Source organism: Delphinus delphis, chromosome 5 (assembly GCF_949987515.2).
Source record: "Delphinus delphis chromosome 5, mDelDel1.2, whole genome shotgun sequence".
Taxonomy (NCBI): Eukaryota; Metazoa; Chordata; class Mammalia; order Artiodactyla; family Delphinidae; genus Delphinus; species Delphinus delphis.
In genome coordinates, this window is record NC_082687.1 from 136080624 (window position 1) to 136094729 (window position 14106).

At 58.8% G+C, this 14106-nt stretch overlaps 1 protein-coding gene across 2 annotated transcripts in view; it reads right to left on the reverse strand.

Annotated features, from left to right (window-relative positions):
• Nucleotides 1-7152: 7152 nt before the first annotated feature.
• Nucleotides 7153-14106, reverse strand: part of ACOX3 (acyl-CoA oxidase 3, pristanoyl) — a 47998-nt gene continuing 41044 nt past the window's right edge. For both annotated transcript variants that reach the window (XM_060013038.2, XM_060013039.2), the window contains exons 16-18: nt 13654-13721; nt 11044-11130; nt 7153-7900 (exon numbers count right to left, since the gene is read on the reverse strand). In XM_060013038.2, coding sequence (XP_059869021.1) covers nt 7781-7900; nt 11044-11130; nt 13654-13721 — 275 coding nt within the window. In that variant the 3' untranslated portion in view covers nt 7153-7780. The remainder of the gene's footprint in view (nt 7901-11043; nt 11131-13653; nt 13722-14106) is intronic.

Sequence of the window (14106 nt, forward strand, 5' to 3'; positions counted from 1 at the left end):
GCACATGACCTTGTCCACCCCTCGCTGGGCCATTTGTCACGGGGGGAATCAGAAAACAGCCTTCACATCCGACCACGGGGAACTGGCTACAGCAACCGTGGCCCTGCGTGCTGGGTGGAATGTCACGCAGCCACTTGGAAAGATGGGTGTGAGCGCTGCACGGTGCCGTGGAGAACACTTAGAATCGAATCTTAACAGAGGAAACAAGAAAAACCACGTGAGCCCCGGAGTGTAACAACGTCCAGAAAACCCACCGCAGGTGCAGGTGCAGGTGCGGGATAGAACGCCCCACGATGAAGGATTTGCCGTTTGGAGACGTGTGGCTCAGGCCGTGGGGGGTTCTCTTGCTTGAGCTGAGAATTTTATAGGATGTGTTTATATTGTTTTTCTGATTTTAAAAAGAACCCTTAACAGAGAGAGATGATGTCAGCTGGAAGGCTCAGGGTAGAGCTTTGAGTTCACACTCGCTCCTTTGGTAGACGGGGAAGCTGGGGTGCAGAGGGGAGGTGAGGTCCGCTCAGCCCCGTGGTGCCGCTCCAGCACGGGGGGCCTCCCTCTCGCCCTCGCCCTCTGCTGGGCCGGGAGCTGTGGCGGCCCCCAGGGGGCCTGACCTGGAGGCAGGGATGTGGTGGGGGAGGGATTAGGAGACGCCCCAGGGAGGGGGAGAGTTCAGCACTCCCGGGAACCCGCTCTCCTCAACCCGGAACCACCTGCTTCCCCGACGCTGACAGGCAGGCAGGTGGGCTAGGCAGAGGGGCTTCCCAGAGCCTATCCCTCTCTTAAAACCTCCCCCAGAAACCCCACCCCCAAACTTCTGATTACACCTCACCGCCAGACCCACCAGGCACGGTGTGCTGGTAACCCAGAACCAGACTGAAGTTTATTTCCTCACAGTCCTGGAGGCTGGAAGTCCGAGATCAAGGTGTGGGCAGGGTTGTTCCTTCTGAGGCCTCTCTCCCTGGCTTGAAGACGGCCACCTTCTCCCTGTGTCCCCACAGGCTCACCCCTCTGTCCCTGTCTGTGTCCTAATCTCTTCTTACAAGGACACCAGTCATACTGGACTAAAGGCCTACCCTCTGGACCTCATTTTCCCTTAATTACCTCTTTAAAGGCCCTAACTCCAAATGCAGTCACTCTGAGGTATTGGGGCTGGGGCTTCAACATGTGGATTTGGGGACAGAATTCAGCCCGAAACACACAGCCGTCTCCAGCTGCAAGGAAGGCTGGGAAGGCAGGCCTGTCAGGCCCGGCCGCAGAGAGGAGATGACAGCTGTAAATGGCGCACACGTGGGTCCGCGAACCAGCCCCGAGTCTGGTGAGAGGCACGCGAGAATCAGGAAGGCGGCCGCGGCCCCGCGTGTCTGTGTGACCCTTCGCGCCCAAGGCTTACTATTGATCCATTTAGGCTAAGATTTCTGTTACAACGCCGTGGTTTCAGCTGGACTATGTTCATGGGCTCTGCCGCGGTGGGAAGTTTGCACAAAGGTAGCAAGTCGTGAAATTCCATCAGCTTCCTTCACAGCCAGAGCTTCTGGAACTCCGCTGCTGTTGACAGAGCCCCTAGCTTGTGGCCGGCACGGCAGAGCGCTGGGAGCACAGAGGAGGGTCCCCGAGAGTGGCTTTCGCGAGGGTCCAGGGTAAGCCTGTGCAAACAGTCTGCGGAGGGGCTGGAAGGGGCGTTGGCTTGAGGGCAGGGGGAGCCCGGGGGAGACAGGAGTCGGGCTAGGTGGGGGTGCAGAGTGGAGGCGTGAGGCTGGGACAGAGGGACACTGGGCAAGAGCCATGAGCGGCTGCCGTGAGAAGGGAGGCGGGGCGGGTTCGCCCGGACGTCTGGTGCGAGTCGATGCATGGTCATCGTGGCTTAGTGAAATTTTTAAAAATTGCTTTAAGAGGCCCCATGGTGCCAGCCCTGCAGGGCAATGGCGCTCCCTGCAGGTCCCCGTCCTGCTGCGTGGGGCCCTCTGTCTGCCTCTGCAGGCTCTCGGGGTGGAGGCACGCCTGCCCACTCACCACAGTCCTCCATCCTCCCGGCGCTGGCAGGGAGGGAGACCCAGGCTGCCCGGCCCCGCCCACCCCGTCCTGATGCTGGCTCTGGGGACCCGAGGCAACAGGCCTTGTCACGTGCCCCGGGGTGAGCCTCGTGGCCTCGCTGAGCACACCTGCTGAAATCTGGGGCAGTGGGGGATTCAAGCGGTCGCTTAGCTCAGGGGCCTGGCGCAGCCTCGGCGCACCAGGTGGCAGACCGTCTGCTGCAGCTCAGCTCTGGACCGGAGCTCGCTGGCCCCTGAGTGGTTAATGTACTGCCTGGCAGGACGCTGGGAATTCGCCAAAGGAGTTGTCAGAGTTTACCAGGGGGCCTCTCTTCCCTCATTCGCCCTGGGGGCCTGGGCCGTCTTAGAAGCCCCCCCACTGCAGGCACCCCTGCCCGCCTCCCAGGGTTGGACCTGACCCACAGTCGGGCCAATTAACTGGACAGCTGTGACCTCACAGGGCGGCTCCCACAGTGCCCAGGGCTCGGTGCTAAGGGTCGGACAGGGTCCCGCATCTGGGATGGATCAGCCGCCCTGGACAGGCCGCGGGCCCCGGGTCAGGCCGTGCAGAGACCGCCTGGGCTGGAGAGCGGATGCCGCAGTGCAGGAGCGCGCAGCACAGCCAAGGGGAGCCGTGCGCGGAGGAGTAGCCCCCCCTGGCCGCCCTGGGTCAAGGGCTGTGTGTGGCTCTGCTAGATTTGCAAGTGCCAGGCGACCGTGCCGGTGGCAGATGTGCTGCGTCTCCTCCACGCCCACTGCTTGGGTGCACACTGTGTCCCGGACGTTGTCCCCACAGCACCCAAGAGCCCGTCAGCGGAGACGTGGAGCCGCAGCAAAGGGCACCACAGCGGCCAGCCCCCTGCTGGGCAGTTCCGAGCACGGCGACCACGGAGCACCTCCACTTACTCACCTGCTCAGAGACCAGCGCACAGCAAAAGCTTAGCGGTGTTTGTTCAATAAATGGTGAATGTTGGGGAGGGGCTGGATGGAGGTGGGGGCGGGGCTAAGGGAGGTGGGGGCGGGGCTGGGTGGAGGTTGGGGAGGGCCTGGGTGGAGGTTGGGGAGGGGTGGAGCTGGCTGGCGGGGAGGGTGCCCGTGGCTGTTGGCTGCCCCAGTCCCGCTCATGGCTCTCCGAGCCCATCACCCTGGAGTTTTCAAGGTTGCTTCAGGGAAGCGTGGGACCTGGTCCAAGGCTGAGATCTGTTGAGACCACTGTGGTCCTGGAGCAGAGCAAGGAAACCTCTCCCTGGTGACCGGACCGTGGGGGTGCTTCTCCAGCCTGGCTGTAGGAAGACGTCGTGCAAACACAGACCAGACACCGTCTGAGGCCTACAGCTGGGCAGGATGCCCGCACTTTCTTCCCTCCCGTCCCCACAAAGGGCTCTTGTGTCCCCCTGGCTGGGCCGGTGTCACCGCTTTCTGAGCAGTGTTGTCTCTGCTGCCTCTGGCCCCTGTGGGCCAGCCAGGCAGGGGTGGGGGGAAGGGGGTAGGGGTGGGGCAGGTACCATCGGCAGAGCAGTCACCGTCATCGTGGCTGCAGACGGAGAGGTGAGGGTCCTGAAGAGGTGCCACCAGGCCCCCAGGCCTCCCGCCTCCCCGAGGGCGTCCCTGGGAGCAGGGCGTCTTCCTGGAAATGCCCACCCTCTCTGGGAGGATGTCTGCCTGGCCCCAGACCTGCGCTCCTCACGTGCGGCTCTCCCGACCTCAGGCTGCGAGCACGCCCTGGGGACCGGCCAGATGCCCGTGGTTCCTCACCATCCTGGGGAGGATCAATCATCCCAGATCACTCTGCTTTCCACTCCTAACACGGTCACTAGTGTGACTCTGAACACCCGCCCACCCAGCGTGCCAGAGAGAACCAGCACACTGGTCCCGAGGCCCCTGCTATGGACGAAGGAACCTTCTGGAAGGACGATTTCACCACAGACCACCTGGACAGAACGCAAGGCAGCCGGTCTCCTCTTCCACCCTCTTAGCGCACGACGGTTCTGCTGCCACCTTTGGACTCACAAAGTTAGCCCTGGAGGGGCTGCAGCCCCCAGCCCGGGAGCCCCTCCCCGAGGGACGGTGGAAGCACTTGGGACTGCAGGCTGGCCACCTGAGCTCTCGAGCAGCAGTGTCCTCGCCTGGAAAATGGGGACGATCCCTACCTCTGGAATCAGATGTACACGGCCTGCAGTTTCTCCCCAGTGGCAGGCCAGTGCGCTCTGGAGCCGGGGAACCTGAGTCTGCTTCCCAGCCCCTGACTGTGGGCTGCCTGACCCGAGAGCCCACTTCCTCACTGTGGCCACCATCCCCGGGGCTGGTGGAAGAGAAAGGCAGGCAGGGGAACGCCGGCTGTGAGTCAGGTGCCACCTGGACACCGGTCCCCAGGCCAGCCCTGCACACGTCTCCTCCTGGCTTCCCTTTCAATGTCCCACGCCAGCCAGCGCCCACATGCCCACGATTTCCCCGGAAACACACACACAGTCCCTGTCCCCTTGGCCTTTTCCCTCTGCGCAGCGGAAACACAGGCTGCAATCTGCACGCTCTGGGCGCAGAGTGCCCGCTGCCAGAGGGACCCTGGACCAGCCACCAAGCCACCGGCTGAAACAGGTGGAATCATTTGGCCCGTCTGGGCTCACAGAGATCATACGGGAATGGGTCCTGTGCACTTCCTTGCTTGGGCTTCCAAACCACAGAAAGTGATTTCCTCACAGCCCTGCAGGCTGGAAGTCCAAGATCAAGGCGTGGGCAGGGTTGATTTCTTCTGAGGCCTCTCTCATTGGCTTGCGGACGGCCGTCTTCTCCCTGGGTCCTCACATGGTTACCCCTCTGTGCGTGTCTGTGTGCTGACCCCTGCTTCTCATAAGGACACCAGTCTTACTGGATCAGGACCCACGTGTATGACCTCATTTTACCTTAATCACCTCTTTAAAGGCCCTTCTTCAAGTACAGTCACATTCTGAGGTGCTGGGGGGAGGACTTTGGCATATGGATTTGGGGGGACACAATTCGGCCATAACATCTTGCGTGGCCATTACTTTGGGGAAGAGGGACATCAAATCCAAGGTGCAGTAGCAGTGTGGTCACAAGGGAAAGCCCCGGACTCCAAGTCCTCCCTGCTGAGCTCCGCCCATTCAGAAGGTGCCGAGCACGCCCCTTCCCTGGGCTGCTCTTCCCACCCGGCCCTCCCTTCTGCATTTCCCTTCCTGTACGTTCTCGTGGAGGGTCAGCATCTCCTTGCTGAATGACCGAGGCTGAGCGTGACCACTGCTGCTTCCCTGGCCAAGTCGCGTTTGTGTTCACAAAGCCTTTATCCAGCGTTCTGTCATTTGATACATGATTTTCTACATAGGAGTAGAAACACACTCCTTGAAAAAACACTTGGTTACTGAGACGGGCAAGTGAGTAGCTCTGGAAATAGCATTTGCTCATTTAATAGGGCTGGAGGGGAGCAGTGGCTTTGGCATTTTTTTTTTCCTTGGGATGATTTTTAAAGAATTTCAACTGCAGTGATACTGCAAGATGAAAAATGGATTTTTCAGTGGCTGGTGGGCTCCGTCTGGTCACACTGTACTCCAGCATTATTTCCACAGCGGTCCACACATCCTGTCTGCTGTAGACGGGATGTCATTGGTCTTCAGTGTGAAGGACGTGCCCACCCCTCTGCTCACCTCTCCCTCCACGGAGCACCTCACTGGTGGCGCCCTGTGAGGGGCAGAGCTAGGAGACCACCCCTGGTCCCAGGGATCCAGAGGGGAGGCAGCCCCACCTAGGGTAGACAGCCCTGGCTACTGCCTTGGAATGCGGCTGACCAGGAGCTGCAGCCGGTACCGGAGCTGGAAAGGTGGGCGGGGGTCAGCATGGGCTCAAAGCAACAGCACAAGCCCAGGGTGGAGACAGGAAGGCCCGAACCTCACACGAGAAGGCGAGCAGCCCCACTCGGTGGAGTGACTGGGACCACAGCCGTACCTGCCATCGCTGGGCACTGGGGCCAAGATGGTCCTCCCTCCTTCAGCAGCCTCTAAATCCACCCCGCTCATTCTTTTACTCGTTCATTCATTCGCTTCTTCACTCATTCATTCATGAGTTTTTTCATGCAACTCATTCACTCATTCATTCATCCATCCACCCATCCATCCACCATCCACGCCCCTCCAGCACTTGCCAAGCACTTCCCGTGTGTGGCCTCGGGCTGGGAATTGGAAACAGGTGATTCAGACCTGGTCCCTGACCTCAAAGAGCTTCCAGACCAATGGGAAGACCGACTACAAGCCAGTCAGTGCTGTGCTGTCCAGGGAACTGGGCTATGCACGTGGCAAAGGCAGCATGTCACATAATTCCTTCCGGCAGACGACTGACAGTTCAGCAGGGCAAGGGACAGGCCCCCCGGCTCAGATACCAGGTGGGAAGGGAGTCCGCTGCCAACCCCACATCCGTGTCCACACAGAGGCCGTTGGTCGGTCAGGGAAGAGGGACACGCCAAGGAAGGACGGAGGGAGCCGGGGCTGGGACGCCACGTAGGCAGCCCTGGGACAGAGCAGATCGTCCGTGCGGCCCCTGGCCCTCGACGGCCAGGTGTTGAGGGCGCTCACAGACAAAGACCACGTGACGAGGGCTCCCCCGGGGGACAGGCTTCTGTGCAGCCCAGTATTTGCAGAGAAGGGCCGGCCTGGAGCCACGTGAAGCTCCTTCTGAGGCCCCGCTGGCCTCTGGTCCTCAGACAAGACCCTCCGCCCAGGCAAGAGGACTGGAGGCCGAAGGCAGAGCCAGTCCCGGGCACACACAGGAGGTGAGGGGGCCGCACCTGGTCAGCCTCCATCCTCCATCTCAGCCTCTTCGTGAGGCCACAGGACGGCCCCTCCCTGCCCCCGAGGCCAGGGGCAACGGAGACGGGGTGTCGAGTGAGAACCCACCCACCAGCCATCGTCCTGACCTGGGACACTCGAGTGACAGGTGGAGACACCCATCGACCCCCTCCATCTGTCTCCCCCAGCCACCCCATCAGGGCGCCCAGGACCCGGAGCACACGCCCCCCCACCCCCACCCGCGGAGCCAGGCAGCAGTGGGTGTTCCATTGCCTGTAGGAACAAACCACTTCACGTAACAAAGTGACAAAGTACACAGCTGCGAGGTCGGAACTTAAGGACGACCAGACGTTCAAGCCATTATGCATTTTTTTTTCCTTTGGAAACATTTCTTTGATGGAAGCTTCCAGTTCCACACAACAAAGTAATCAAACTGATTTTCTTTTCCTGCAAAATCTTCAACTATGTCATTCGGGTGGTCCATGGTGCAAATGAGTAAGGTCAGAATTTAATTACATGAGAAAGTCAAACCAGAGTGAACGAAGAATCAGACTGGCATCGTACAGGGCGTAGTGAAGAACAGCCTTGTAAGAAATCTCAGATGAAGGTAGAATATTGCCCGACCCGAATCACCAACGACCAGTTTCACAATCAGCATATGAAAATAGAACGTACAAAGCTCTAATTATCAAAAAGCGCTCAGTCCGTCAGGAAGAAATGATCTTACAGGTTTTCTTTTCACCCAGCGAATCAGCCCTGCCCTTCAGGCGTTACCCGTCCTGCTGGGACTCGGGGTGGGGGGCAGGCCAGGATGAGCCAGTCCCGCCTTGGGCTCCACGGGACGAGCAGCCGGGCAAGGGCAGAGCTGTGGGTTCGGAGAGCGGCAGCCGTCTCTGGGGCCTCCTGAACTTGAACTCGAGGTCCACGTCTTCACGGCTTCATCATGGTTAGCCAGTGCGACTACAGCTTGGATTTCAAGCTTCCTATGACGGGCTTGTTGGCAGAGAATTCCGACCACCACGACGCCCTCTCTAGCACCTTGCTTTGCTGAAGCACAGCGCTCCAGAGGTTCTTATAGAGCTGCAGAAGATACAGAACACACGTGTATGTAACGAGAAAGACTTTGAGTGTGCCAGTGCAACTGTGAACACCCAGGAAGTTCTCTCCTGTCCCTCATGGAAACATTTTAAGATGATTTAAATTTAATTTATGTAAATCAGTCTTTGCCAGTAGAGAACACTTGTGAAAATGCAACTATGAAGGCCAATAATGTACACTTAATGATGAAGACATCCCGCTCGCCCTTTGCTTTGGAAATTCTCCTGGAAGGTAGATTCTGCAAGTCGACGCTTCTCTCGCACCCACGCGGCTGCTGGCTGGTAGGCGGCGGGGCAGCCCAGCAGCAGCGTGACGGCTTGTCCCCTGGGCCACAGGGCCTGGGCACGCACTGTCCCCTCTCTGCCTGCCCCGTCACACTGTGCAGACCGGGCCAGCTAGCCGTCGCCTCAGGGCCCCCCAGGCGGAACTGCTCTCGGTTGTTATGTTCGAGGAAGGTCCTGAGCGTGGCAGGCAGCCGCCTGACGCCTCCCTGCTCCCAGCACGGCCAGCGTCCAGGCTGAGGTCCGTGGAGACAGGGAAGGGGCCGGTTTTGTATCTGGCTGATGCTGGCAAATGTTGCTCTTAAGAAGCCACCCTCCCCTGCACCTGCTAAGCACACTCAGCAGTTCTGCCCACGCTCTGCTATTCCTGGCTCCCAGGGAGACACAAGGACAGGCTCTGTCTCCACAGGTCATCAACCCGAGGCGACACTGCACAGCCTGGAGCGTTATGCTTCACTTACTGATGATCTCAATCTCCTACAGCTGTGCTTGCTCATCTAAAATGAATTTCTGGGACTTGCCTGGTGGCGCAGCGGTTAGGAATCGGCCTGCCAATGCAGCGGACATGGGTTCGAGCCCTGGTCCGGGACGATCCCACACGCCGCGGAGCAACTAGGCCCGTGAGCCACAACGACTAAGCCTGCGCTCTAGAGTCCGTGTGCCGCAACTACTGAGCCTGTGCGCCACAACTACTGAAGCCTGCGTGTCAAAACTACTGAGCCCGCGCTCTAGAGCCTGCAAGCCACAACTACTGAACCCGCGCACCACAACTACTGAAGCCCGTGTGCTACAACTGAGCCTGCGCTCTACAGCCTGTGAGCCACAACTACTGAGCCCACGTGCCACAACTACTGAGCCTGCGCTCTACAGCCCGTGCGCCACAACTTCTGAAGCCCGCGCACCACAACTACTGAAGCCCGTGCACCTAGGGCCCGTGGTCCACAACAAGAGGAGCCACCGCAGTGAGAGGCCCGCGTGCCGCAACGAAGAGTGGCCCCCGCTCGCCGCAACTAGAGAAAGCCTGCGCACAGCAATGGAGACCCAACGCAGCCAAAAATAAGTAAATAAATAAATTTATAAAAAGTAATGCCTGACATTAAAAATAAAATAAAATGAATTTCTCACCTAGGAGCACCTAGTTCAAACCTCAGCCCTTAACACTAGGAGGAATGCACACTGCGTCAGGCACTCTGTTGGGTGAAGCCTCGGGCTGGCTCTGGTGTCAGCGTGGAACCCGGGGCCCCTGTATCGGGACAGGACGGGATGGGGCGGCCCTCCCCTACTCCGCCGCCGCCCGCCCGCGAGCCAGGGCCGTGTTCTGCAGAGCTGCTCGGCGCCGCCTGTCGGGGCTAACGCTCCCGTGCACCTGTGTCGCAGAGGCCAGCCCCCCTCCCGTGGGCTTGTCAGCACATCGTCCTCATGCTCCCGCGGGGGCCCTAGCCAAGAGCAGCGTTCACTCTCTCCTGCCTTCCCTCCAGACGGTCCATCTCGGCCCCAATCCTGGCTCCGCTACAACCCGCCCGGCCCCTCCGGAGGCTGGGTTTCTCCCTGGCGAAGTGGACGTGGTAACACACACCGTGAGCGGGGACGCCCCGCCCAGCTGTGCAGCCAGAGGACGGCAGGCCCTCCACAGATGTACGGTCCCCACCATCCTGATTCGATGGGGGACTTGTCCGAACTGCCCACCCCAGTGCCTGGTACTCCTGTCCCAACCCCAGGTGTGGCTTGGGCTGGTCAGAGGTCCAGGCGTCTGCCCCCCCAGACTGATTGCAGTGTCCCTTGGGGACAGACGGAGGGTTCCTAGCACTCTACGTTCAGTCTCCTGGGTCAGCAGAAGTCTCAGCAGAAAGAACACAACAGCCCTGGAACCTCAGCACGTGACTTCAACACTGTGAAATGCCACGTCTCCATGGAAACACAGGGACAACCACCCACAGGTAGTGGGAGGCACTGAGCAGACCCGTGGGCGTCGTCCAGCACGGGCGTCTCCACGTGGTGGAGGAGGTCAGGTAGGGACACCCGTGGGCACCGTGAGGGTCCCACAGCAGGACAAAGTGGGGCCACTCTTGGGGGTGCCCCTTCAGCTGGAGGCCGGAGAAGACCTCTCTGAAGAGGTGCTTAGAATGAACACAAGTGCTCCGGCAACAGGAACACAGGTGCAAAGGCCCTGGGGTGGGAAAGCGCCCAGTACGACGGAGAAACAGGAGGACAGTGAGACTTTAGTCCAGAGGGTGGGAGGGTTGCGGTGTGAAATGACCTTGGAGAACGGGGCAGAGGTCAGGCCGTGTGGGCTGGGGACGCAGGAAGGGATTTGGGTGCCATTTCAGGTGCAGGGCTCCATCAGAGCAGCTGTCTGACAAGGTCTGCTTTTAAGCCACCGTTGTGGAGGGTGGGGAGGAGGGGCGAGAGAGGAGCTTGGGAAGCCACGTGCGGGCTGCCGGCGAAGCACAGGCAGAGGGTGAGGGGTTACGAGCTAGTGCCGTGAGACGGTCAGAAGACCCGGGGGTGGAGAGGCTCCCAGGAGAGCGTGAAAAGAGCCAGACAGCTGCAGGGCCCCGAGCGTGGCACAGGCTCGGGCTGACCTCGGCATCACGGCCCAAGCGGGCGGCAATGCCGTCCCCTTTCTCGGAGGAGGGCAGGCTGGGGGACGGCTAACCCGCCCGTGACCACCCCCACGTCTCCCAGCCACTCCCTCCCCGCTGCCCACGTGTGACCAGAGACTCCCGGGCCACGGCATCATCTCAGGCTCTGCAACGACTACCATCAGGCCCCAGAGAGCCCCCCCGGCTCGCGGTCCTGAGTGCAGCGGCCCCAGCCGCCACGGGAGGAGGCTCTGCTCTTTACCTCGCCGTCAGCTCTGCCGATCGGTGAGTTCAGGATGGAGTCAGGAGGGGCGATCACATCAACCAGGGCAACAGCATCGTCTTTCAGCTGTTGGAAAACAAAGTCCATACACTTGGCAACTCCCGGCATCTCCATGGCGACCACCGAGCAACAGAGCCTACAGCCCACTAGCAACGGTAACTCTGGCGGGCAGGCGCATGTGGCTCAGTTACTAAAGTGCTATCTTTTCACTGGCCTGGATCTTAGGTTCCCTGAGTGTGTGTCTGAATATTTTCACCATGTTGCTATCCACTCAAGACTTCCAACGTTTTATTTTTTTTCAACAAGGTACGGACCGCTCGTAAAACTGACGATTCCGTGGCTCATTAATTGGCAACTGTCTTCAGAGGTTTGTCTCTGAACCCTGACTTATCTGGGCAATTACTGTTCCAACAGAGGAAAATATGTCCGGAAAAAAATGTAAGAGAAGAAGCATTTATGAGCACCTGGAAAAGCCATCATTCCAACGCGCTTCGGTTCCCAGTAGTTTTATTACTCTCCCGTCCCATTATACAAATTATTCTTCAATATGACAAGTGGAATTTATATGAGAAGACTCCCAAGCATTTTCTTGAAATGCAAAAAACAATTTTCTTAAAATGACTGTGAAATGCCGTGGCTGAACTCAAGAGAACGCTGGAACGGGGGCGACTTGAACAACGTATGAAAGCAACCGTTGAGCAAAGAGTCACAAGAACAGGGAAGTGCAGCCCGCTCTGTGGTTCAGAGGCTGCTCCACGGCTCCGCACACCCCCAGCACCGCGGTGGGTGAGGGGAGACGAGCCTGGACCGGGGTCGGCCAACGTTTAATGTAGGGGACCCACAGGAAAGAGCCCGGCTTTGTGGGCCGCAGGGTCTCTGTCTCACGCTCCCCTCTGCTGTGACGGTGAGGACAGCCCCACAGACGATGCCCAAGGGAATGGCTGGACCGGGGAAGGAGCTGGCGCCCTCCCCCCGGCCGACCCTGGCCTCCCCGAGTCAGGACGAGCCTGGATCTGCCAGGCGGCTCGGGCTGCATTATGGCCCAGGACCGCCAGCCACCAGCTCCGTGGTGTAAGTGTCACGTTTGAGAGCAAGGAAAACAATGGTTGTATTTTTTTTTTTTTTTTTTTTTTTTTTTTGCGGTACACGGGCCTCTCACTGTTGTGGCCTCTCCCATTGCGGAGCACAGGCTCCGGACGCGCAGGCTCAGCGGCCATGGCTCACGGGCCCAGCCGCTCCGCGGCATGTGGGATCTTCCCGGACCAGGACATGAACCCGTGTCCCCTGCATCGGCAGGCAGGCTCTCAACCACTGCGCCACCAGGGAAGCCCCAATGGTTGTATTTTTAATAATGGCAACTCACCACCTGTGGAACACACGAAGGAAGACCCCCTCCTGTTTAAGTAAATGTGGTCTGTGTACACAGCACGATCACAGAGACACCCTTACCCAGAGCCCACGTGGGGAGAGATGGGCGCTTAGGAAACAAACCCGGGGAGAGCCTTAATGTCAACCACAGAGGCATCACCTAGAACTACATCAACTTGAAAGCCCTGAAAGGGGAGAAACGGAGCGGCCTGTCGCCCATCGTGTGAGACGCTGGGCAAAATGCTGGGGACTGTGGTTCATGTCTTACCATCAAAAGTGGAGAAATGCCTCTAACTGCACCCCCCGATACGGCAGCCACAACACACGTGACTGTTTCATTAAAATTAAAGAAAACTGGACTTTCCTGGTGGTGCAGTGGTTAAGAATCCTCCTGCCAATGCAGGGATCATGGGTTCGGTCCCTGGTCCGGGAAGATCCCACATGCTGCAGAGCAACTAAGCCCATGCACCACAACTACCGAGCCTGTGCTCTAGAGCCCACGAGCCTCAACCGCTGAGCCCATGTGCCGCAGCTACTGAAGCCCGCATGCCTAGAGCCCGTGCTCCGCAATGAGAGAAGCCACTGCAATGAGAAGCCCCCACACCACAACGAAGGGTAGCCCCTGCTCTCCGTAACTAGAGAAAGCCCGTGCGCAGCAACAAAGACCCAAGGCAGCCAAAAATAAATAAATAAAATATAAATAAATTGGTTTAAAAAAAATTAAAGAAAACTAAAAATCCTTGGTCACACTGGCCGCCATCCTAACAGCCCCAGGTGGCCAGTGGTGATGGTATGGGACAGCGCCGTCCCAGAACACGTCCACCCCCACACAAAGCTCCAGTGGACAGAGTGCCCTCAGAACGTGACGTGGCGCTGGGGCCATCTGACTTTTCTGGGCGACAAAGGTAGAAGGATGCAATAAAAAAGGAAAATACCGTGAAACGAACTAAAATTGGAGGCTAACATGAAATGCTGGAGAGAATTATCGATATCGCTGTAAAAAATTATTAGAGTGAGCTGAATGTGTACAGATTCTACGACAGTCTCTGAAAGTGACGCTTCCTGAAATTTCTGACATAAACACATTCTGTAAGTTTCCCGGTTGTGCTAACAGTTGCCCGCACACAAACGAGTGGGAAGCTAAGGTCAGTGAGCGTTAATATACGGGTGATCGCGTGTAATGTGGAAATCGTATAAGGATATAAGGGGATTTCAACTCACCTGGGCACACAGGGCCAGGATGGCGTTCTCTACCGTTTTACCTGCCTGTTCACCAGAAAAGTAGCCACCTGTAAGCAGAGCGCTGGTTACTCTGGGTTCTGCTACCCTAACTCCCAAATTACCCACAAATTGCAAACATGCTGAAACCGCTTTCCAAAAGAGCCCATTCTGTGTGAAAATGCCTCGCTACTGCTGCCCGAGCCCCGCTGCGACCCGTTCACAGAAAGGCACCGGCCAGGGCTGGGCTCCTGTGTCCCCCTTCCCGCCAGCTCACTGAGCTTGTGCTGGGGGTCAGAGCCGGGAGCTGGGGAGGCTGAAGCCCAGGAAGGTGGCCTCGGGGGGCTGGGGGGAGACCTGTGGGGCAGGGCCGGCGGCAGGCAGAGCGCGGCGCGGGCGGTGGCCGGAGGCTGTGCTGGGGGCCGACAGGGGCTGCGGGCACACAGCTGCACCTGC